This window comes from Cervus canadensis, chromosome 18 (genome assembly GCF_019320065.1).
Source record: "Cervus canadensis isolate Bull #8, Minnesota chromosome 18, ASM1932006v1, whole genome shotgun sequence".
Lineage (NCBI taxonomy): Eukaryota > Metazoa > Chordata > Mammalia > Artiodactyla > Cervidae > Cervus > Cervus canadensis.
The window spans coordinates 12,291,874-12,316,317 of NC_057403.1; the positions used below are offsets into that span (position 1 = coordinate 12,291,874).

General features: G+C 42.3%; 2 protein-coding genes across 8 annotated transcripts in view; one reads left to right on the forward strand and one right to left on the reverse strand.

The window, feature by feature from the left end:
* LOC122421215 (translation initiation factor IF-2-like) overlaps nt 1–8,719 on the reverse strand; it is a 30,733-nt gene extending 22,014 nt beyond the window's left edge. The window contains exons 1-2 of the mRNA XM_043437085.1: nt 8,691–8,719; nt 7,624–8,489 (exon numbers count right to left, since the gene is read on the reverse strand). Coding sequence (XP_043293020.1) covers nt 7,624–8,489; nt 8,691–8,719 — 895 coding nt within the window. The remainder of the gene's footprint in view (nt 1–7,623; nt 8,490–8,690) is intronic.
* On the forward strand, nt 7,982–23,339 carry ZNF583 (zinc finger protein 583). 7 transcript variants are annotated; one of them, XM_043434716.1, is made up of 5 exons: nt 7,982–8,123; nt 9,677–9,762; nt 15,679–15,805; nt 16,041–16,136; nt 20,985–23,339. In XM_043434716.1, exons 2-5 carry the CDS (start codon nt 9,754–9,756, stop codon nt 22,442–22,444), a joined length of 1,692 nt encoding a protein of 563 aa, XP_043290651.1. In that variant the 5' UTR covers nt 7,982–8,123; nt 9,677–9,753; the 3' UTR covers nt 22,445–23,339. The 7 variants fall into 7 exon arrangements, with proteins under 7 accessions (XP_043290651.1, XP_043290652.1, XP_043290655.1 ...); XM_043434720.1 differs by lacking the exons at nt 7,982–8,123; nt 9,677–9,762 and adding exons at nt 12,496–14,696; nt 18,059–18,122 and having other exon boundaries at nt 20,985–21,067; XM_043434717.1 differs by lacking the exon at nt 7,982–8,123 and having other exon boundaries at nt 9,718–9,762; nt 15,679–15,768.
* The last annotated feature ends 1,105 nt before the right edge of the window (nt 23,340–24,444 follow it).

The following is a 24,444-nucleotide window of genomic DNA, read 5'->3' on the forward strand; positions in this document are numbered from 1 at the left end:
TCCCACCCTCACATTCTCCCACAGAGTTCAAAGTCTGTTCTGTATTTCTGTGTCTCTTTTTCTGTTTTGCATATAGGGTTATCGTTACCATCTTTCTAAATTCCATATATATGCGTTAGTATGCTGTAATGTCTTTATCTTTCTGGCTTACTTCACTCTGTATAATGGGCTCCAGTTTCATCCATCTCATTAGGACTGATTCAAATGAATTCTTTTTAACGGCTGAGTAATATTCCATGGTGTATATGTACCACAGCTTCCTTATCCATTCATCTGCTGATGGGCATCTAGGTTGCTTCCATGTCCTGGCTATTATAAACAGTGCTGCGATGAACATTGGGGTGCACGTGTCTCTTTCAGATCTGGTTTCCTCAGTGTGTATGCCCAGAAGTGGGATTGCTGGGTCATATGGCAGTTCTATTTCCAGTTTTTTAAGGAATCTCCACACTGTTTTCCATAGTGGCTGTACTAGTTTGCATTCCCACCAACAGTGTAAGAGGGTTCCCTTTTCTCCACACCCTCTCCAGCATTTATTGCTTGTAGACTTTTGGATAGCAGCCATCCTGACTGGCGTGTAATGGTACCTCATTGTGGTTTTGATTTGCATTTCTCTATAATGAGTGATGTTGAGCATCTTTTCATGTGTTTGTTAGCCATCTGTATGTCTTCTTTGGAGAAATGTCTGTTTAGTTCTTTGGCCCATTTTTTGATTGGGTCATTTATTTTTCTGGAATTGAGCTGCAGGAGTTGCTTGTATATTTTTGAGATTAATCCTTTGTCTGTTTCTTCATTTGCTATTATTTTCTCCCAATCTGAGGGCTGTCTTTTCACCTTACTTATAGTTTCCTTTGTAGTGCAAAAGCTTTTAAGTTTCATTAGGTCCCATTTGTTTAGTTTTGCTTTTATTTCCAGTATTCTGGGAGGTGGGTCATAGAGGATCTTGCTGTGATTTATGTCGGAGAGTGTTTTGCCTATGTTCTCCTCTAGGATTTTATAGTTTCTGGTCTTACATTTAGATCTTTAATCCATTTTGAACTAATTTTAAAACGTTGTTGCGTCGCTTAGTCGTGTTCGACTCTTTGCGACCCCAAACACTCCAGGCTTCCCTGTCCTTCAATATCTCTCGGACTTTGCTCAAATCCTGTCCATCGAGTCAATGATGCCATCCGACCATCTTGTCCAGTGTCGTCGCCTGTCCTGTCCTCAATCTTTCCCAGCATCCGGGTCTATTCCAGTGAATCGGCTCTTCACATCAGGTGGCCAAAGTATCGGCCAGGAGGCTCAGTGGTAAAGAATGGGCCTGCCGTACAGGAGACACAGATTCGATCCCTGTGTCGAGGAGATCCCCTGGAGAAGGAAATGGCAACCCGCTCAAGTATTCTTGCCTGGAGAATCCCATGGATGGAGAAACTTGGTGGGCTATACTCCATGTGGTCGCAGAGAGTCCGACACGACTTAGGGACTAAACAATTTTAAAACATTATGTCAAAAAAATGCTGAAATACTTGCAGATTATGAAGGAAAATACAGAATCAGCAAAAAGGTTTTGAAGGAGATGTCAAAGAGTTTTCTGTTATGAGATGATATTTCTCGGCTAAGACCTCTAGCTACAGGTAGTTCAACTTTGGTTTGTGAAAGCGTGAGAAGCCCTGAACTTTGCCCATCCCCGGACAGCGTGTTCTGATATGGTGGGAAGTCCAATGTTCTGGATCTGCTCAGACCCTGTTAAACCTGGCCTGTGAATGAGGAAAACATTTCGGTCCAGGGTGATACAATTGTCCGTGAGCCAGACCCAGTCCAGCGCCCTTGCCTCTTGAGTTGTCTTACAACACGTTCTCTTGCATCTGCCTTCTTGAAACGTTTTTTCTAAGATCTGTGCATATTCACGTTGCACATCTGAAGAATGCTTTTCTCTAGGTTAATTTCAAAATGTAATTTAAACCCAATAAAAATACCAGTACTGTTTCTCCATTGGAAATAGACAAGTTGATACTAAAGCTCAAAGTAAAAAGTAAACTTGCAAGAATGGCTAAGAATATTCTGAGAAAGGAAAGCTATAATGTATGCTAAAATGACCAGATATTAAACATTCTAAAAAGGGTCTATAATTGTAACTACTGCGTGGTATCAGCTCATGAATTGTTAGGTGGGAGAGACTAGATGGTCCAAAAATATCAAGTGCAGAGGGAAGTCTACTGTGTGTAAATGTGGCAAATCATTGGGATAAAAATGGATTTTTTTAATAAAAAAGCTTGTGGAATAACTGGATAGTCAGTTGGGAAAAAATAAAATTATATTAATAGCTCACATAATGCAAAAGAATAAACTCCAAATTGACTTGAGTTCTAATTTAAACCATACAAATAGCAGACATGTACAGAGGTGAATTCCATTATGACCTGAATGTGTGGAAAGACTTTCTGACTTAAAAATCCAGATGTAATAAAAGACCGCTGCACTTGAGAACATAAAACTAAAGCACTTATGTAAAGCAAAATACACCATAAGCAAAGGCGAAACACAAATGACAAAATTTTTACAACTTTATGAATCTCAGATAAGGAGCTAACATTCCTGATAAGTAAAAACCAAAAGCCAAAAAATGCAGCCTCTGCATTCAATTTAGTAGATTGTTTTTCATAATAGCTTTGGTATCGTGATTTGGAAACTATTTTATGTGCATTATTGTTGTTCCTCAGTTGCCAAGTCATGTCTGACTTTGTGACCCTGTGGACCGCAGCACGCCAGGCTTCCCTGTCCTTCACTGTCTCCCGGAGCTTGCTCAAACTCATGTCCGTGAGTCGGTGATGCCATCCAGCCATCTCATCCTCTGTCGTCCCCTTCTCCTCCTGCCCTCCATAGTTCCCAGCATTGGCGTTTTTAGAACTGAGCAACTGAATAAAGGTATTGATTTGTTGGTGGCCAGTGTTTACTGTGGGAAAAGAGAGATATAAATAAAGGATAATAGAAGATAAAGAACCACCCCATGATGTGGAGTTGGTGTGAACTCATGATTAAAAATATGTTTGTGCAGCTCACTGAGATGAGTGTTAACACCCATAGTGATGGCATGCTAAGATCAGGTACTAGTGATAAGATGTGGTGGAAATGGCACTTGACCTTTATGATCTCCCCGCCCAAAACACAGAGCCTCATTTTAATGACAGCATGGCAGACAAATGGCAGTCCTTGGACATTCGACAAAATATCTGCCCTGAACTCCACAAAAGTGGAGTGATGGTCATTGTAAACAAGGAAAGTCTTTGAGAAACCATCACAACTAAAAGGAGCCTATTGAAACACAGCTACTAAAAATAACGTATCCTGAGTGAGATCCTGGAAAAACCAAAGGACATTAGATAAAAAGTGGGAAAGATAAAGTGTGGACTTTAACAATAATGCATCAGTGTTGGTTCATTAATTGTTAAATTAACCAAAACTGGGTGCAGAGTGTGTGGGAACCTTCTGTATTCTCTTTGCAGTTTTTTCTGTAAACTAAAAACTTCTAAAATAAAAGTTCATTTGAATTAGTCTTTCTTTTTTAAAGTGTGTGTTTGTATAATTTTCTTTATTTGGTGAAGGAGTGTGGAAGCAATGATGCCTCAGTAGCAACAAGCAGACCTTGGTCTCTAAGTACCATTCTCTAATGAAAAGGAACCAAAGCTTACTGGGGTGATGTCTGATTCCAGGATGATGGCAGGGAAAATACAAAATGAGAATGTAGTATATACTTAGGCCCAAAAGTAAGGGGTGTGCACAAATATCCCAGAGGAGCCCCTGCCCACAGTGCAGTGGTATAAGAGCACAAAACTTGCATCCCACTTTATATGCAAATAGAAAACTAGATAATATGTAGGAAACAAGTCTTTTCAGATATTGGACACCTGGTAGTGTGAGACTTTGGTCCCTGAGAGAGGGGAGAATAAATGACTCCCTCCTGCAGCAACGGCTCTCTCTCTGGAGGCATATTGCAGACAACACAGGAAGGAGGGACGCAAGCAGAGCACACCAGATTTCCTAAAGTGAGACAGCAGAGCTGGGGAAACTCAAGTGACTGGAATTAGCTGAGTGGAGTGTGGAAGAGGAAGGAAGGGATGGGAGGGAGGTACTCAGAGAAAGAGCTCCAGAAATATGCACAGGAGTCTCTGTGCATGTATCTATTTAAAGGGAAATTCTAGAATGTGCAAAACTGTAGGGACAGAAAGATCAGTGGTTGCTCTGGCCCACAGGTTCAGGGAAAGTTGGAAAAGGAATGGAAGGGGAGTTTGGGGGATGATGGAAATCTTGCATATCTTGATTGAGGTGATGATCACATGGATGTAGATATTTGTCAAAGCTCTTTGAAGCGTATCCTCCAGGATTCAGTTTGAGGAGGGCTTTTGTGGGCATAACTGGGACAATCTGAGCATCAGTATAATTAGAGTAACAGTATACATCAACATATCTCATATATTCATTCTAAAATAAATGATGACTGAATGAGAAGAGAAAGAACTTACAGAATTCTGACTAGTAAATATAGAAGGAATGATAGAGGTATCTTTCAGCCATCATGGACGTAATTGATTCCAGCAGAAATACTGATTCTAAAGCTGTTGCTGAAGATTGATAATGAACAGGATGTCTTTGTAGTCTCAAATGTATCTGCTCACAGATAACTGGCTACAAAAGCAAAAATGGCCACTTCAGAGTGATCACCACTAATCAGATGCTTCGAATTTGCAACTGTCTTCGGGACTATAGGTTCTCAAGGTGGGAAATTCAGTCTTGCTGTGCTCAGTCACTTGTTGGTTTAATAAGTAGCCAGATCTTGTCTCTAAGATTTTAATGTTTTGTTCATAATGAACTTTTTTTTTTTTTTTCATAATGAACTTTTTACATTGATCTTTATTTTTAGAAACATTTCGTTGATGTACCATGTGTTTTGGTTTCTGGTTTGGTTTTGTTTTTTGGTGCCCCCTTAAATGTTGTGTATGAAGGAGTGCTTCACTCCGGGAGCTCTAGTTCCCACGTTTAAATGAGGAGGGGGCGGAGCAGAGGAGGAATGAGAGCAGATGCACTGCTGGAGCTGATGAAATTCTACCTTGCTCTCGGGGTCTGCTCCCTTCGGTTCTTCAGTGGTTAAGGTGTTCCCATGGATTGTAGCCCCCCAGTCTCTCTCCATGGGATTCTCCAGGCAAGAACACTGGAGCGGATCAGCATTTCCTTCTCCGGGGAATATTCCTGACGCGGGGATCGAACCTGAGTCTCCCACAGTGCGGACAGGTTCTGTAGTGTCTGAGCCGCCAGGGAAGCTCTTCTTCTTTGGAGGTATTTGAGCGTATTCCCAGGGTTGTATAGTTGTCAGCACAATCTAAACTTGAAACATTTTCATCACCACAGGAAGAAAGCCTGATGTCAGTGCTCATTCTTCATTTCCTCCCCTCAGCCCAAACAACCACTGAGTTACTTTCTCTGAAGTTTTTGCCTATTCCGGATATTTCATGTCAAATGGGCTCATACAATACGTAGTCTTTTGTGACTGGCTTTCCACATAGTGTAATGTTTTCAAGGCCCATCCTTGGAGCTTGGTATCAGCATGTCATTCCTTTTATTAGTTGATGACTGAATGATTGGGCATTTGGGTGGTTTCCACTCTGGCCATCGTGAATAATGCTGTTATGGACCATTTGTGTACTAGTTTTTGCATGGATGTGTGTTTTCATTTTTCTTGGTATATATACATCCATGACTGCAATTGCTGGGTCATGTAGTAACTCTAGCTGTTTAAGAAATGTGTGGAATGTTTCTCCAAGGCAGCGACTTCATTTTAAATTCCCACTGGCAACGTATGCGGGTTCAGTGTCTCCACATCCTCACCAACACTTTGTTGTCTGACTTTTTGATTCTAGCCATTTTTGTGGGTGTGAAATGGCAAGTCATTATGGTTTTGATTTACATTTCCCTAAGGACTGATGATTTGAGCATCTTTTCAACTGCTTTTGGACTTGCCGTTCATATTCTTTGGAGAGAGGTCTCCCGTATCCTTTGCCCGTTTTAGAATTGTGTTTGGGAGCAAAAGCAGTTTATTGGAGGAAGAGGAGCATCTTCAGCAAATGACGCTGGCACCATCGGACATGCACCGCAACAAAAGAACTTCAGCCTCACACCTGTTATAAAATTTAACTCAAAATAGAGTACAGACTTAAATTTGCTCCAGTATCAATCCATGGAAAAAATAAATATATCTTCATTGTGACAATGAGAGCAAAGTAAATGGGTCCTTTTGTCTCGGATTCTGTACTCTTAATACTCAAGATCATGTACTTAGATTACTCCATTAAATTTAATATGCTAGGCAGACATCTGTTTGCTGATTATTGATTTGAAAATGATAAATTTGTCTTTTATGCAGGTCACAGTAAATTTTGATGCAAGCTTTGTAGAGGGTTCTGCCAACAGAAGCTTAAAAGGTAATGGTTGAAAACAAAAAATGTTATCACCTATCTTCTTCAGGGTAAAGATGCTCATACATCTTTATGGGCATTCAAGATTCTTCATACATCTGTGAAATGTGGAAAAGGCTGCAAAAACCTGCACATTTACTGATACGTCTTAACTTGCATGTTTGCACTGTTTCAGAAAGTCAGAGGTTAGGTACAGTTGGAATTTCAACATTAAAACACAAAACCAACCAGTTTTTGTGGATTGTGTTCCTTTTACTTTTTTATATATAGGAACAGTTTTCCAATAGTGCAATCTTAATGTAGTTGTAACAGATCAATTCCGCCTTTAACAAAAACAAAACCCCAGAAATACAGGTTGCTTCAGTATCACACAAGTAGTTTTATAAGTTGTATAATATCAAACGTATTTATTTCTCTACTTTTAACCATGTTGTTTATATTCAACATGTTATTACTATATACAGTGTTTCAATATCTTTGTAAATATAACATTTGCATTTTTTACATTTCCTCCATATAAACATTTCCAGCTTTTTGTCATTGGTTCCTTTAATGAGAAGTTAATCTGAAGCTCCACATCCTATAAGGCAATTTCAGAAAAGGTGAGGCATGAATGTGAGGACTAGAGGTAGGAGATTATTAAACATTTTCAGACACATACTGAATAGGAACAAGAGGGTGTAAAATGAACGAAGTGCCGAAAGAACAGCCTTATGCTCTGCTTTTCTTTATAACGTGTATCAATCCCCAGTATTTATCAGTATCTTTTTTTTTTTTCCTACTAAATTTCTCCCACACTGGAACCTCAGCTCCGCAGATGGGGATTTTGGCACGTTCCTAGTTGCGTCCCCAGCGCCTACAACAGTGCTTGGCGAACTGTGCTTTCCTTGGTCGCTCAGTCCTGTCAGACTCTAGCCTGCTAGGCTCCTCTGTCCATGGGATTCTCCAGGCAACAACACTGGAGTGGGTTGCCACGTCCTCCTCCAGGGAACCTTCCGGACCCAGGGATGGAACCCAGGTCTCCCGCGTTGGCAGGCGGATTCTTTACCACTGAGCCATGTGGGAAGCCCTGCTTGGCACACGGTAGGCCCTCAGTAAGTGGCAAATGAAAGGATCGGGAGGATAGAGGGGATACAGGAGAAGCCCCGAGCCCCGGCGCTCTCCGTGGCCCGCACACCCAGCCCCACCGTCTGCGTTCCCCCAGCGCCGGCCCGGAGCGCCACCTGCGGCGCCCGCGCGGCCGCGGCCACTGCGCGTGCGCCCCGCAGCCCGGCCGCCACGCGAGGCCAGCGGTTCTGGACACCTGGACGACGCGAGCGCGGTGCGCCTGCGCAGCTCACGCCGCCCATCCAGGTCTCGGCGGACTCGGCAGCCGGGCGATGGGTACGCCGGCCTGAGGGCTGGGCCGGGCCGGCTCTGGGTCGGAAGGCCGGGGCTGCGGGAGCGCGGTAGAGCGACGCGAGGGGACGAGGCCGGAAGCCGCCGGCTGCCGCGGCCGGCAGTCCCGGCATGCTCCGCGCCGCCCCGGGCCAGGCGCCGGACTCCAGCTCCCGGCGGCCCCCGCGGCCGGCGCCGGCTGCCCGCCCGGGCGCCGCGGCCCCTTTGTGAGGCCGCCGCTCGCGGCGAGATCGAGTCCCCGCCCCGGCCGCGGGCCGCTCGGCCGCCGAGCGAGGAGAGGTGAGGCGTCCCGCGCGGCGCGTGGGCGGGCAGGCCTGCCGGCGGGCGGGCGGGTGAGGGCGTCCGGGATGGTGGGAGCCGGGGTCAGGGTGTGCATGACTGTGTGAGCCGAGTCTGGCCGTGACAACGCGTGACAGCGCCACTGTGTGCGTGACCTTGCGCGTGGGAGCGCGCGCGGCCGTGTGTGAGGAGAGTTTGAGGACGCGGGTGACAGCGTCGTGACCATGCGCCCGCGGCTGTGCCCGTGCGTCCCCGCAGGCTGCGTCCGGGGAGCCGCCAGCCCGGGGGGAGGTGGGGCGGGGGTGTGTGAGTGTGTGTGTGTGCGCGCCGCGGGGGTGGAGGCCGTGCGCCCCAGGCCTGGGGGCTCTGTGTAGTGGGGGAGACGCGAGATGGAGGAGACGGAGTTCACAGAGGGAAGGGACGGAGGGAAGAGAGCTGGGGAGGACACGGCCTCGGCCCGGCGGGCAGAGCCCTGAGCGCCGGCCTTGACCGCCTCCGGCACCGAAGGTCCTTCCCCCGCCGCTGTACTGGCCAAGGCAGGGAGTTCCGTGGACAGTAACTCGTCACTTAGGGAGTTCCGGTGACAGTTTCTGCATGTCCCTGCACCTGCACACCCTCCCCACCCCCGTCGAGGAAATTTGTTAGAAAAGTTGAGCGAATGGTTTTCTGGTGTGCTTTATAATAAGCCAGGGCTAGAAGCAGGAAGTCCTCTTTGGTCCAGGGTCCTCCAGACCACACGACCCCTGTGCGGGCTGCCCTGTGTAAAGATGCTTTCTCTGAGGCATTCACTTTGTAGCTTTTTAATCTCATCTTTGTAGAAACGGTGGGGACACGTTTCCTTTCAATGTCATCCTCTAGTGAAGAGACTAAGGAGGCAGATACGGATCCCAGTTGGGCTCAGCTGCTTAATTACCATGAAGCCTTGGATAATTTCACTGATGTGAATTTCACGTGTGAAGGGGGACACACCCCTTACCTAGCAGTGCCACTCTGAAGGGTACTGTTATTCTTATAAACGAGGAGCTATTTTATGCACAGAGAGTTTATGTCGCATATTGAGATCTAAAGCACGTGGGAGATTTAAATGGAGTATGAGCGTGCTAAATCGCTTCAGTCGTGTCCGACTCTTTGGGACCCCATGGACTGTAGCCCACCAGGCTCCTCTGTCCGTGGGATTCTCCAGGCAAGAATGGGTTGCCATTTCCTTCTCCAGGGATCTTCCTGACCCAGGGATCAAAGTGTCTCCTATGTCTCCTGCATTGTTACCCGAGTTCTTTACCACTCAAACCACCTGGGAAGCCCTTAAGTGAAGTATGACCTCTAAAGATACTGAGTCACTGTGTTGAACACTTGAAACTAATATAACACTATAAATCAACTGTACTTAAAGCAGGTAGGTGAAAGAACTTAGATAGCAAACACCAATTGAGTGTCAGCTCTTATGTTCTGTGGTGGGGAGAAGGGCAGCGAGAAGGAAAGGAGACTTTCTTAGCTGACGGTGCTGAGAGCTGAGGGCAGTCCTGGCATTTTATGTTTTCTTCTTCCCTCTCCAGCTGTGTTTTCTCTGAACGCTGCTCAGAGAGGAGCGGGAAGGAGGAGGGCAGAAGAGCTGTCGTAATTTCTTAAAGCCATGTCCGAGGTAAGGAAATATTTCTTCTCTTCTCTGAAATGCCTTGTGTTTTCAGATTTAACATGGACATTTTGCTTTTCTTCTGAAATTCCCCACTCTACTGAAGTTCCATTCATTCAGTGATCTGGTCCTTATGTTCTCCAATCTAGTGAAAGATTTCCCCACCACCACCACCCTCAAAGCGCAGTGAGCTTCTTTTTTTTTTTTTCCCTCAGCCAGAATTTTCATCTTCTATTCAAGAAACAGTTTAGCACTTGCTGTGGGTGAGGTGTTCAGTTGAGAGGTCTTAAGAGGCCAAAATACACTCCTTGGTGGAAGATGAAAATCTTCGCCGGAGGGACTTGATTCACTGAGGTCAAAGTGGCTGTTGAGATGCGAGCAGCAGTCTCGAGCTTTCCCACAGACCTGAGCTCGAGAGCCGACAGGGACTGCGGGGGGAGGCTTAGCTGTGGCACAGGGCAGGGGCTCTTGCTCAGGGAGGTTTTGAGGAGTGGGGTTTGCTGGTCTTGAGTATTAAAGGGTGGGTCAGCTAGGAGAGGAGTTTTCTTCAGGCACTGGGTGAGCAGGAGGAGTGGGAGTGGCTGAACCCCACGCAGAGGAGTCTGTACAGGAAGGTGATGCATTAATGAGAAGGACTCCACGGGAGTAATGAGATACCCTGAGTTAGCATCAGGCCACAGACCGAATATTCTGCATCATTCACTGAAGATGAATGATGAGTTAATATGGAAAACTGCAGGACATTTTTTGAAAAAGAGACTGATAGGACGGAATATTGAATATACATTAAAAAGTGGCTGCTTACCTCTGTAATAACAAAACCAGTAAATAATATAGAATGGGAACCAGAGAAAGAAAAAGATCAGCATATAACATCCAGAAACAAATACAAGTAAGAACGGAAAATACTTATTCACTCACCGAACATATAGTTATTAAAGACTTCAGTTCAGTTCAGTTCAGTCGCTCAGTCGTGTCGGACTCATTGCGACCCCATGAACCGCAGCACACCAGGCCCCCCGTCCATCACCAACTCCCAGAGTTTACTCAGACTTATGCCCGTCGAGTTGGTGATGCCATCCAGCCATCTCATCCTCTGTCGTCCCCTTCTCCTCCTGCCCTCAATCCCTCCCAGCATCAGGGTCTTTTCCAATTAGTCAACTCTTCACATGAGGTGGCCAAAGTACTGGAGTTGCAGTTTTAGCATCAGTCCTTCCAATGAACACCCAGAACCAATCTCCTTTAGGATGGACTGGTTGGATCTCCTTGCAGTCCAAGGGACTCTCAAGAGTCTTCTCCAACACCACAGTTCAAAAGCATCAATTTTTTGGCACTCAGCTTTCTTCACAGTCCAACTCTCACATCCATACATGACCACTGGAAAAACCATAGCCTTGACTAGACGGACCTTTGTTGGCAAAGTAATGTCTCTGCTTTTTAATATGCTGTCTAGGTTGGTCATAACTTTCCTTCCAAGGAGTAAGCGTCTTTTAATTTCATGGCTGCAATCACCATCTGCAGTGATTTTGGAGCCCAGAAAAATAAAGTCTGACACTGTTTCCACTGTTTCCCCATCTATTTCCCATGAAGTGATGGGACCAGATGCCATGATCTTACTTTTCTGAATCCTGAGCTTTAAGACAACTTTTTCACTCTCCTCTTTCACTTTCATCAAGAGGCTTTTTAGTTCCTCTTCACTTTCTGCCATAAGGGTGATGTCATCTGCATATCCGAGGTTATTGATATTTCTCCCGGCAATCTTGATTCCAGCTTGTGCTTCTTCCAGCCCAGCGTTTCTCATGATGTACTCTGCATATAAGTTAAATAAGCAGGGTGACAATATACAGCCTTGACATACTCCTTTTCCTATTTGGAACCAGTCTGTTGTTCCATGTCCAGTTCTAACTGTTGCTTCCTGACCTGCATACAGGTTTCTCAAGAGGCAGGTCAGGTGGTCTGGTATGCCCATCTCTTTCAGGATTTTCCACAGTTTATTGTGATCCACACAGTCAAAGGCTTTGGCATAGTCAACAAAGCAGAAATATATGGGCTGCTGTCCGTGGGGTCGCACAGAGTTGGACACGGCTGAAGCGACTTAGCAGCAGCAGCAGGACTGTAGCCCACCAGGCTCCTCTGTCCATGGGGTTCTCCAGGCAAGAACACTGGAGCAGGCTGCCATTTCCTTCTCCAGGGGTCTTTCTGACACAGGGATGGAACCAGAGTCTCCTGCACTCCAGGCGGATTCTTTACCGTCAGAGCCACCAGGGAAGCCCATTTTTACTTCTATGAACGCCCCTGTGACTCTAAGTTACCTTACCTTGTTTCTGTCATAGTATTTAATATTACCGGACGTTGTGTGACCTTACATTGAATGTCTTTCTCCTCTGTCAGAATTTTAATTCCACAAGGGGAGGGACTATATTCTGTCCACCTTTGTATTCCCAGTATAGGTAGTAGGGAATTACAACAATGTAGGTAGTAAGCATCCACTAAATATTTGCCAAATTAATATATAAATCAACAAAAGAATGAATTTTTGAGACCAGGGCAGCAAGAGCCAGCAAGCAGCCTCTCTTCTGCTGTCCGTGAGCTGGTGACGGAAGGCGGCAGAGGGTATGTTATGTGGGGGACACATAGCCCATCGACCCAAAGGCCCTGAGTGCGTCACAGTCTCTTGTGATGGGGCCCAGGAAACTGCATTTTTACTGAGTCCACTGATGATTTTAATGCACAGTTTTTGAGAACCTCTGCCTCTAAAGATTATTTAAAGTATGCCTCTTGTTATTGTGCTCAGTCACTACGTCATATCCGACTCTGTGACCCCATGGACTATATGTAGCCCACCAGGCTCCTCTGTCCATGAGATTTCCCAGGCAAGGATACTGGAGTGGGTTGCCTTTTCCTTCTCCAGGGGATCTTCCCAGACCAGGGATCAAACCCATGTCTCCTGTATTGGCCAACTGGGAAGGCTCTTATAAAACAGTATATGTTTTATATTTTCTCTATTCTCACAGCAGGCTATTATTCTTTTAGTGGCCACTTTGGGATAATATGTATCCGTTACTTCTTACTGTAACAATCATCTTTCTTCCCTCTGTAATCTTCCGTCTATAGTTAGTACTTTTGTTACTTTCTCAACAAGGTAACTCCCCTATGTTATTATTTGTAGATGTTATATTTAGTTATTGTTTCGGGGCTCTGAATTTCTTCCTGTGCTTCAATGCTTCCATTTTCCTTTTATTTTTCATTTCATTCCATTTTCCTTCTACCTGAAAACTTTTATTAGTATTTCTTTGACTACAGGTCAAAACTTCAGTCCCAACCTGATTTTTTTTTTTCATTATGTCCTTATCTGACTAGGCCAGAATAGTGTAAATTAAACTTTTTTCTGATGTTAAGTAAGTTGGGAAATCCTAATCTTAATGGAGAGAAGAACTTTTAGGAGTATATTTTAAGACAATAACTAGAGACCTTTGTAACATCATAGTGAAAAATTAAGACTGACATAATTGAAAATAAGCAAGGGGTTAATAAATCAGATATGGCTGATTTACATTATGTATTGATAATAATATGCATCTAACAAGAGTGATGTTATCAGTAAATGAATACGTAATCATAGACATGTCTGTGTAAGGAAATGTGAACAAATACATACTAACTGTGCATTTTGACTGCTTATAGGAGGTAGGTAGATGTTGGGGGTTAGGACTTCCGAGTTTTTAACTTAGAAAGGGAAAAAAAAAAATCACTGTGGGTAGAAATACCAGGCACTATTTTCTTTCTTTTAAAACATTTTCTTTCTTCTATTCTAAATAATCTTGCGGTAAGAGTAGCCTAGGCTGCAGGTTTTCCCCTTTCAAGTCTTTGACTATATCTTGTCAGTCCCTTCTGTCCTGCAGTGTTTCTGTAGAGGCTCACCTGACAGCTGCTGGAGGGGGGGGCCTTGTAATTAACGCTCTGTTCTTCTCTTGCTGCTGTGAGAATCCTGTCTTTCACTTTTCTGTTTGTGGGAGAAGGTAGGCTTCATATCTTGCTGCTCTGCCATCATGATGGCTCTCTCCAGACATTTCCTAAGCTTCTTTAATAAGGTGACAAAATGGTATAAGATTCCTGTCTTATAAAATCAAAATAAATATAAAAACATTTGAAAGGTATTCAGATCTCATTGGCTAAGAGGAAAATGTCAATCAGACCATCAAAACCCAGAATACCTTTGTTTGTGCGTGCAAGTAAAAAAAACATCTTGTAAGAACTTTACCTGGCAACACCTGCCTGGCCTCTACTACAGAAAACATGATGTGTGTGGAACACTCTTTTTGCACACAGTTTTAAAGAGTGTATTGAAGTGATTGAGTTTTAATAGAATTTATGATTGATGGTGCCCAGCCCTATCTTGCACAAGTTTCATCTTTTAAACCCAACTGGTGTTCCCTTCCTTGAAGCCTTCACCTCACTTCCCAGATTTCCTTTATTAAGTTGTTTTTGAGATGGAAGCACGTAAGATAGAAGCTGATGTTCCGTGGTGTCTTTTCACTTCACTTGTGGTTTCCTTAACGTTTTTGTCCATTACTCAGTTATTCATATACTGACTCATTTTTTTTTTCCCATTGAAAATGTTTCTGTGTAGCATCACTGATAGGCTTAAATGCATCTTCAGTAAGGGTATTACTCTGTCAGGAGGCACGTTAATAGGAGTGATGTTCATATTTGACAACCCCTCCGGCCAGGACACATCCAGAACTTGCCCCGATGGGATCCTGGATGCTGATGCGGGGCGGGCGGTCCCCTCCTTATCGGACTGTGGTGAGGATGGCCGCCAGCGGGGCTCCCTGCCGCCACTGCTCACCAGGCAGCGTGGGAGCATTTCAGGATCTGACAGGTCAGCTCGGCTGTTTGGGTGTGTGCCATTGAGGGCAGCTGCGTGTCAGCTCAGCTTAAGGGTAGGTTTTGCTCTGTGATGTGCCAAACCCGAAAAGCACATACCAGATCATACAGCCAGAAAAAAAATCTGGAGCAGACTTACCACATGAGGAAGAATGCCCATGTTTTTAATTTTCGGGAAGCAGACTAGGTCTCATTTCATGTTACAGAGATCCTTAATTTAACATACCGTGGTGTTTGAGAGCTCTGTGGTAACATTTCAGAAACTCTTGTTCACTAGGTGTTCACAACTGGGTGTGTTTCTCTCGTGAGAGCTGTAGGTGTTTTGTGATTTCACTGCATTATCACATTTGAGATGTTCCCTATCTAACTTAATGGTGGTTAAAATTACTATTACTTTGTCTTTTAGGGGGTATGATAAGTTAACAACTGTCTTTCAAACTTAGTGACACTATCAAGGGCTGTCATGTAATCTTTTGTTGTTCCTGATTGTTCTCTGTAATCGCATACACTTAAGTTATATTTTTGCAAAATCACCATAAAACTTCTGTACTGCTTTTATTACCTTTGTATGTAATTTTAGAGTACCAATACAGTGAGCATCAAATATATGTTTATATATACCTAATTGATATAGCTGGAACACTGATCATTCAATTGCATAATTTGGAAAAAATGCATATAAAAATTGAGCATGTTTCTGCCTCCTCCTTGAGGCCTTTTTTTTACTGCTCCCATCTGTCCTGATTTTCCACGCTGAGAAATGCTCCAGCATGTAGTGTGAGTACTGAATTATCTCACATTTGATTGTTTACATGTTCTGTTCTTGGCAGTTTTCACTTGCACCTTTTCCTCATCAGTGGAGACCTTCTGAAATGGTGTGCTCTCCGTGACAGAACGTCAAGACCAAGCACAGCGAGGGCGCGTTGCCCGGACCGAGATGCTGACCGCAAACTGCACCGCACGCAGGGTTTCTAATAAACCGTGCTCATGTGAGGGTAGGAACGCCGGCTGAGCAGGAGCGGGTCTGTGTCGTTTCAGGGTCTGGTGACGTTTGGGGACGTGGCCGTGGACTTCTCGCAGGAGGAGTGGGAGTGGCTGAACCCCGCGCAGAGGAGTCTGTACAGGAAGGTGATGCTGGACAACTACCGGAGCCTGGTGTCGCTGGGTGAGGAGGTCTCCCTGCAGGCGGCATCCGAGGAGGCTGCTCCCCAGTGCCGCGCCTCACGGGTCTCCCCAGATGAGTGTAGCTCTGCAGTCGCAGCTGGGTTGGGTGTTGGTGCAGCTCCCTTCCCGCCCCCAGACACGTCACCTCTCCCCTGCTCCCTCCCCTTCCCAGTGCCCAAGCAGCTCCATCTGACTGACGGGCCTGGCTAACTCCCCTTTTTATTTCTTGGGAGCAGGAGTTTCGGTTTCTAAGCCAGATGTGATCTCATTACTGGAGCAAGGAAAGGAGCCCTGGCTGGTGAAGGAGGAGGGGCCAAGGGGAGCACGCTCTGGTGAGTGAGCGAGACCCAGGGCTGGAGGGGCCCCTGCCAGGAAAAGCTCAGCTAGCCTGAAAAGTTCAGCTCCTAACTGATGCTTCCTGGGTAGCGTCAAAGGGCTCCAGGCCTGGGAGGAGACAGAGGTGTCTCTGGCCTGAGCTCCCCAACTAAACTCTCCCCGATTCACTCTCACACAGTACTGCCCTCTCAGATAACCTTTTTCTGTTCTCTGGATCCAAATGTCACAGCGTCTTCTTGTCTTTGCCTTTCCGTTTGACACAAGTTGCTCCAATCCTGTGTTTAAACATCTAGATGCAGCAATGCATTTTTTTTTCCCTTTTCACTCATTCATTCCTTTTAGACTGAAGGACTGATTCATTTATTCACTTAATCTCTTACCAAGATTCAGGTTTCTACTTTGAGAAAATCATCCTATTAAATTTTTAGGATTATTCTGACGTTTATAAACCACCAAAGGAAAAATACTTCTGATGGTATTTTCTTCAAATCTGGGTAACTGGAAGGTGATAGCATTTAACAGAAACAAGTCAAAAGGAAGAATAGGTTTGTAGAAGAAAACATGAATTTGACTTAGGACAGTAAGACTTATCTGATGGGAAGATTTCCTAGTAAAGAAATGCAGCATACCACTGGAGGGAAGTGAAGGCTAGGAAAAAAGTCTGATTACATGTTAGTGTGAAGGAATGAGGTCAGGAGTCTTAGAGTTTGAAAGAAAAACTCTGGTACCAGGGCTTCTGTGGGGAAGTAGACCTTTGATAGCTTTCTCAGTGTCCTCTGGTAAGTGGCCTCCCGATAACTTCCTCCTTGAGTTAAATTATATAAATTTTAATTTTTCTAGATAGTTATCAGGTTTATTTCCATGAACCTGAGCATAGTAATCGCTTACAATTCTTTTTGTTTTGTACTGTAGTATAAAATATCCCATTTTATTTTATATAGCTAGTTGTTTTAGTTAGGTTGCTAGTGATTCATCAATTTTGCTTATTTATTTTTAAATTCCAGCTTTTGGCTATATCTGTTAAATATAAAATATAGCTTCATCATTCTCCCCTTTTCTAATTCTCTATTTTCTGTTTTTCTCTTTACTAATTATTTATTTCCTTAGATTTACTTTGTTTCCATTTTTTGGAAACATGCTAAAAAACTGAAAACTTAAACTATTATTTCATTGTTTCTTAATTCACTAATGAAATTATTAGAGGTTTTATAGTTTCAGGTGTATTTGATATTTAGTGGTTTTATTTCCATTTCCTAGACAAGTTTTAATTCCCTACACAACAGTTGTTTAACAGAAAGTTTTCTGGTTTTACTGTATTTTGATCAAATTGCTTTATTATATTTGATCAGGATAGCAATTACTACTAATTCTATTTTCTAATGAATTGAGGATTTTATGTGACCTAATACATAGCTTTTTTTTTAAACTATTCTATAGGTTCCAAGTTAAGAGTATTTTCAGTGTAAAGAGCTTGTTACATGAGTTTTACTTCATGTTACTAAAGTCAGTCTTTGCTTAGCCTTTGTTTCCATCTGTAATTTTTCTTAACTTTACATACAGTAAATTGCATTAATGTAAATTACAGTGGGATGAGTTCTGACAGCTGTATACATCCCTGAAACCATCACTACAATGAAGACCATCACCCCAGAAGATTGCTTGTGCCTTTTTGCAGTCCATTCTTCTCCACTCTGGCTCCAAACTAACCTTTGTCGTTTTAGATTAGTTTGCATTTAAACTAAATGGAATCATACTATTATGTTTGGTTTACTTCACCATCAAAATTTACTTTGAAAATCACACTGTTGCATATGTGAGTAATTTACTGCTTTTGTTGCTGAGTGTCAGTCTGCTGTGCAGACATTCCACATTTTCGTTTTTCCACTTACCTACTGATGCACCTTTGGGTCGTTTCCAGCGTGGGCAGTATGAAGTGGGCACGTACAGGACTTTGTATGGACGTACATTTTCATTTCTCTTAGGTAAATACCTAAAAGTGGAAAAACAGGGGTGGGGGTTGTGGGAGGAAGGCTCAAGAGGGAGGGGATATGCGAACACACGTAGTTGTACTTTGCTGCGCAGAGAAGCTGACACACATGGTAAGGCAATTATATGTCGATAAAAAATGCTTTTAATACCAGCTTAAAAAAAGTGGAAAAATGGAGTCATATGACAGGAATGTGTGTAACTTTAGTTTTCCAAGGGGATGGTATTTTCATTCCCATCAGCACTGTAGCAGAGTTCCAGGTGTGCTCCATATCCTCACCATACCTTTTGAGGGTTTTTTATTTAGAATGGTTTTATTGAAGTAAAGCTGACATACAGTGCTCTGTTAATTTCTGCTGTAGAGAACGGCTCAGGTACACGCGTCTACAGCAGAACAGCTCAGGTACACGCGTCTACAGCAGAACGGCTCAGGTACACGCGTATATAGCTCCCCGTGCTCTACAGTGGGGCCTGCCATGTGTCCATCCTATACGACAGTTTGCAGCCGCTAGTCCCAAACTCCTGATCCCTCCCTCCCCCACTGCTCCTCCCCCTCGGCAGCCACAGGGTGTTCTCTGTATGAGCCTGTTGCTGTTTTTCAGATACACAGTTGCTCTAGTACCCTTTTTTAAAAGACTTTCCCTTACCCATTATGTTGTCTTTTTGGTATCTTTATTAAAAATCAGTTGACCATATATGTATGGGCTAAGTTCTGAACTGTTCTTTTCCAGTGATCTATATATGTCTGTCCCTTCACCAGTACCACACTGTCCTGATTACTGTAGCTTTATAGTAAACTTTGACATCAGTTGAATTTGTAAAATCACTTTGACTATTTTAATAGATCATTTGCATTTCCATATAAATTCTAGAATGAAGTTGAGCATGTCTACCTAAAAATCCTTCTGGGGTTTTGTTTGGGACTGCGTTGAATCTATGTATCAATTAAGAGAGAACTGACATCCTAGTATTGTTTTCCAATTCATGAAATTTAGCCATTTTTTACAGTCTTAATTTCTATAAGCAGTGTTTTGTCATATCCAGTGTAGTGGCTTCTTATAAGTATTATATTTATATATCTATATAGAAAGTCATATAGTTTTATGGATATAAGATACATAATTTTTCAGATATAAGTTTTTTCCAATAATGTGTGCATGTGTGATCAGTTGTGTCCGACTCTTTGTGACCCCATGGACTATACAGTCCATGGAATTCTCCAGGCCAGAATACTGGAGTGGGTAGGTGTTCACTTCTCCAGGGGATCTTCCCAACCCAGGGATCGAATCCAGGTCTCCTGCATTGCAGGCAGATTCTTTACCAGCTGAGCCACCAGGGAAGCCCAGGAATATTGGAGTGGGAGCCTATCCCTTCTCCAACAGATCTTCCCAACCCAGGAATCGATCCAGGGTCTCCTGCATTGCAGGCAGATTCTTTACCAACTGAGCTACCAGGGAAGCCATGAAAAGTAATGTTATCTGCAAATACAACTTTCTTTCTTATTGACATAGCTAGGATCTCTTGTAATGTTGAATAGCATTGCTTAAAAGCAAATATACTTGCATTGTTCTCAATCTTAAGGGGAAATGTATTCACTCTTTCACTATTAAGTTGTTACAGATATTTCTTAGATGCCCTTTATCAGCTTGAGGAAGTTCCTTTCTGTTCTTGCTTTGCTGAGGATTTTTATAACAAACAGATGTTAAATTTAGTAAAATACTTTTACACTGATTGAAACAATGTGATTTGCATCTTTAATCTGTTCATGTGGTGAGTTACACTGATTTTCATATATGAAACTAACCTTGCATTCGTGGGATGAACTCCACTTGATCAGGATTATGCTTTCATATTTTCCTGGATTTTATTTGCTATAATTTTGTATAATTTTACATTTATGTTTCTGTGCTACATTGCTTTTGTAAATCATAATAGAAAGTCTGGTTTTACTATAAACAAGGTGAGAAACCATTGGAAAGTCTTGAACAGAGTAATAGGTGATTTGATTTAGGAATGGAAAAGATAAGGTAAATAAAGGCCTATGGCAGATTAATAAAACCAACAATTTGATACAAACTTACTTCAATATGAAGGCATCTTAGCTTGAGTATCAGCTGAAAATTTACATTTGGTTGGAACATATCACACAGAAAATGATACTCAGGAAGACTATTTTCAGACTGCTAAAGTTTAACCATAGTTTTATATATAGCCTATAGCAATTAATAGGGTTCCCTGGTGGCTCAAGACAGTAAAGAATCCTCCTGCAATGCAGGAGACGCAGGTTCAGTCCCTGGGTCAGGAAGATCACCTGGAAAAGTAAATGGCAACCCACTCCAGTATTCTTGCCTGGAGAACCTCATGGACAGAGGAGCCTGGCGGCCTGCAAGTCCATGGGGTAGCGAAGAGTCAGACACAACTGAGTGACTAACACTTTCATGGCAATTAATGACACCTGGTGTGTTTTAGTATGTGGGGATCTAATAGATTTTTTTTAGCCACATTGACATGAAGGTTTTTTTCTTTTTTTTTTTAAAGCTGACGAACTTACCTTGAATGCAGGCTAACCTGAGGCAAGAAAGGAAGGTGTTTGCAGACTTAATATAGATATATATATATAAAATGATTGTGTATATATAATGATTGTGATATTCTGATGGTTACCTTAATAGTTATGCATGAGGTATTTTCTTAATAAATTTTCCACATTTTCATTCTTTATAATCTCATCGTTAGACTGCATTTAACAGCTATTACATTCTTGAACTTACATATGTAGTTCATTCACCAGTTTGTGTTTTAGAAGTTTTTTCTAATGTATAAATACAAAAGATGTTTGTTTTCTTGATATCTTTTAGATTGGGAGTATGCATTTAGAAACAAGGAATTTCCATCAAAGCAAGTTATTTATGAAGAATCATCCAAAATAATGATGATGGGAAGAAGCCATCTTAGTTATAACCTCAACTGCTCCAGTTGGAGAGGAGACCCTAAAAGTAAGGACTGGTTTAAGAACCAGTTGGGAACTCAGGAGGTACATGCTAGTCAGCTGATCGTCACTCACAGAGAAATCCTAACTGAGGATCACAGTAATGAATATACTAAGTCCTGGCAAACTTTCCATCAGGATACAATCTTTGATATAAAGCAGAAACGTAATAAGCATGAGCCACAAAAGAGAAGTTACCGGAAAAAACCTGTGGAAATGAAACGTAAGAAAGTCTATGTAGAAAAGAAACTTTTGAAATGTAATGAATGTGAGAAGGTGTTCAACCAGAGCTCATCTCTCACTCTTCATCAGAGAATTCATACTGGAGAGAAGCCCTACGCGTGTGTCGAGTGTGGGAAAACCTTCAGTCAGAGTGCAAACCTAGCTCAACATAAGAGAATCCACACTGGAGAGAAACCCTATGAATGTAAGGAATGCAGGAAAGCCTTCAGCCAGAATGCCCACCTTGCTCAACACCAGAGAGTTCATACTGGAGAGAAACCTTATCAGTGTAAAGAGTGCAAAAAAGCCTTCAGCCAGATTGCACACCTGACTCAACACCAGAGAGTTCATACTGGAGAGAGACCTTTTGAATGTATCGAGTGTGGAAAGGCCTTTAGTAATGGTTCATTTCTTGCTCAGCATCAGAGAATTCACACTGGAGAGAAACCTTATGTATGTCATGTGTGTGCGAAAGCCTTTAGCCATCGTGGATACCTAATTGTACATCAGAGAATACATACAGGAGAGAGACCCTATGAATGTAAGGAGTGTAGGAAAACCTTCAGCCAGTATGCACACCTTGCTCAGCACCAGAGGGTTCATACTGGAGAGAAACCGTATGAATGTAAAGTATGTAGGAAAGCCTTCAGCCAGATCGCGTACCTTGATCAACATCAGAGGGTTCACACTGGGGAGAAACCCTATGAATGTATCGAATGTGGGAAGGCCTTTAGCAACAGTTCGTCACTTGCACAACATCAGAGAAGTCATACCGGAGAGAAGCCTTACATGTGTAAGGAATGTAGGAAAACGTTCAGCCAGAATGCAGGCCTTGCTCAGCATCAGCGAATTCATACTGGAGAGAAACCTTATGAATGTAACATTTGTGGGAAAGCCTTTAGCTACAGTGGGTCTCTAACTCTACATCAGAGAATTCATACTGGAGAAAGACCCTATGAGTGTAAGGACTGCAGGAAATCTTTCAGGCAGCGAGCACACCTCGCTCATCATGAGAGAATCCACACTATGGAGTCATTCTTGACTCTTTCCTCTCCCTCAGCCTCTGTGTCCAGTCCGCTGCCAAGACCTGTAGGCTTTATCTCCTAAATATGCCTTGAATCTGACTCCGTTAATCCATTTCCATTCTATCAATGTTTGTCCAATACATGATAATCTATTTGACACAGACTATGGGAATAGCTTTTTAATCCATCCCCCTGTATTTACCATTTCCTGTTAGTAATCCATATTGCAGTCAAACTTGTATTTAAAAAGTCTGACCATATCACTTCTCCCTCGTTAAAACCCTTCACTGGCATCCCAGGTGCACATTGCTCAAAATAGCCTAAAAGACCCCTGCCCCCCAATACCTTGTTCCCGTTTACATTTCAGAGTCCCATTTCATGTGACCATCTCATTCCTGGGCTACTTATCAAAATTCAGAATTTCATATTGCAGCAACAACTAGATTGGGGTTCCAGTTCTTACTGTTCCATTTTCTAGCCCTCTAGTTCTGGAGGAACATTTTGTCCCTTGTAAGCATCTTGTCTTTTTATTTCTATTATAGAAATAATAATGGTACTACCTCAAAAGTTAATGGGAGGATTAAATGAGATAATGCATGTAAATTGCTCAGCACAGTGCCTAGCATAATCAATAAACATTAATGTAAAATAAAAGGATAACTATGTATACAAAGAAGATCTGATCATCTTAGCAGTGATTATCGGTGAAATAACAAAACAGCTCAAGACCCAGGAGACTAAAGATTTTTTAGTAGAAAGAGCTTCCTTGTTCTGAAGCTGAGTGAAAAGGGTATCCAACACAGTAGAGTTAATGTTGGAGTTCATGATGATAGAGTTAAGATGGTGGCTTCTGTTTCAGTACAAACATGGAAATACGATTTTGTTGATAAGAAAAACTAACTTCATTATATATTCAACAGTTTTAAGAAACCAGGTGTTAAACATCAATTGTAATAAGTAAAATTTACTGAGATGTATTCATCATTTACATTTAAACAAAGGCAATATAGTCCTCAAAAGACAGGAAACTTTAAAAGATCAATAACCAAAAAAAAAAAAAGATCAATAACCAAAGATGATTAGAAAACAAAATTTAACCCACCGCTCCTAATTCCACGTTGATGAATCGTGTTAAATCCATGTCATTTAAATAGAAAAAGTGTTAGGTTGTAATCTGTAATTCCAAGACCAGAGGGAAAAGAAATCAAAACTATAGGTCAAAACTCATAAACATGTTTGTGTGAAATTTAAAATGAATACCTTTAGATGGGCATTTGTTTTCCACTTTTCCACAGTTCAAACCACTACCTGTTGACTTACATCTGACTTGTTTTACACTTTATTATTTCCTGACTCCTGAAGACTTTGTGCAATCAGTGCTGGAACCAATTCTCATGTGACTATTAAGTACAAAGAAAATGACTAAAGTTTAATGGAGGATGAGAAGAACAGACATTTTATCCTTCTGTAAGGGAAGATTCAGTATTACACAGATGTTAGTAAGCCCCAAATTAATCTATTGATTCTTTGTACCTAACAAAATCCTAAGAATTTAAGGCCTGAAACACCGTGTTTGTCAACACACACACATAAACATTCACAATAGATATACACATAAAGGAAATATATAATAAAGGTGATAGTTCACTGTCAGTAGCTTAACAGTATTGGTATTTGAGATTCTGCTCAAAATTATTTCTGTACAAAACAACTGTCCCATTCTTTTATCCAAATGCAAAACAGAGTCATTAGAGGATACCATACATAATCATGGAAAACAATCTCCCTAAATACAACATGAGATCCAGAAACCACACACATGTATTCTAGGTTTGACTATATAAAAACTTTAATGAGCTTTTTATAGTCAAAGATAGTACAAAAGGTTTTTAAACAGAATTTTTAAAAATTAGTAAAATATGTTTAAGCTATGAGATTCATATCCTTAACAAAGTACTCTTACAAATCATTTAGAAAATGACACCTCCTTCCCTTATGGGTAAGGGGTATAAAGAGGTAACTGATAAAAATGATAAGTACTGACTCTTACAAGGATCGTTAAGTGAACTACCATCTTTCAAT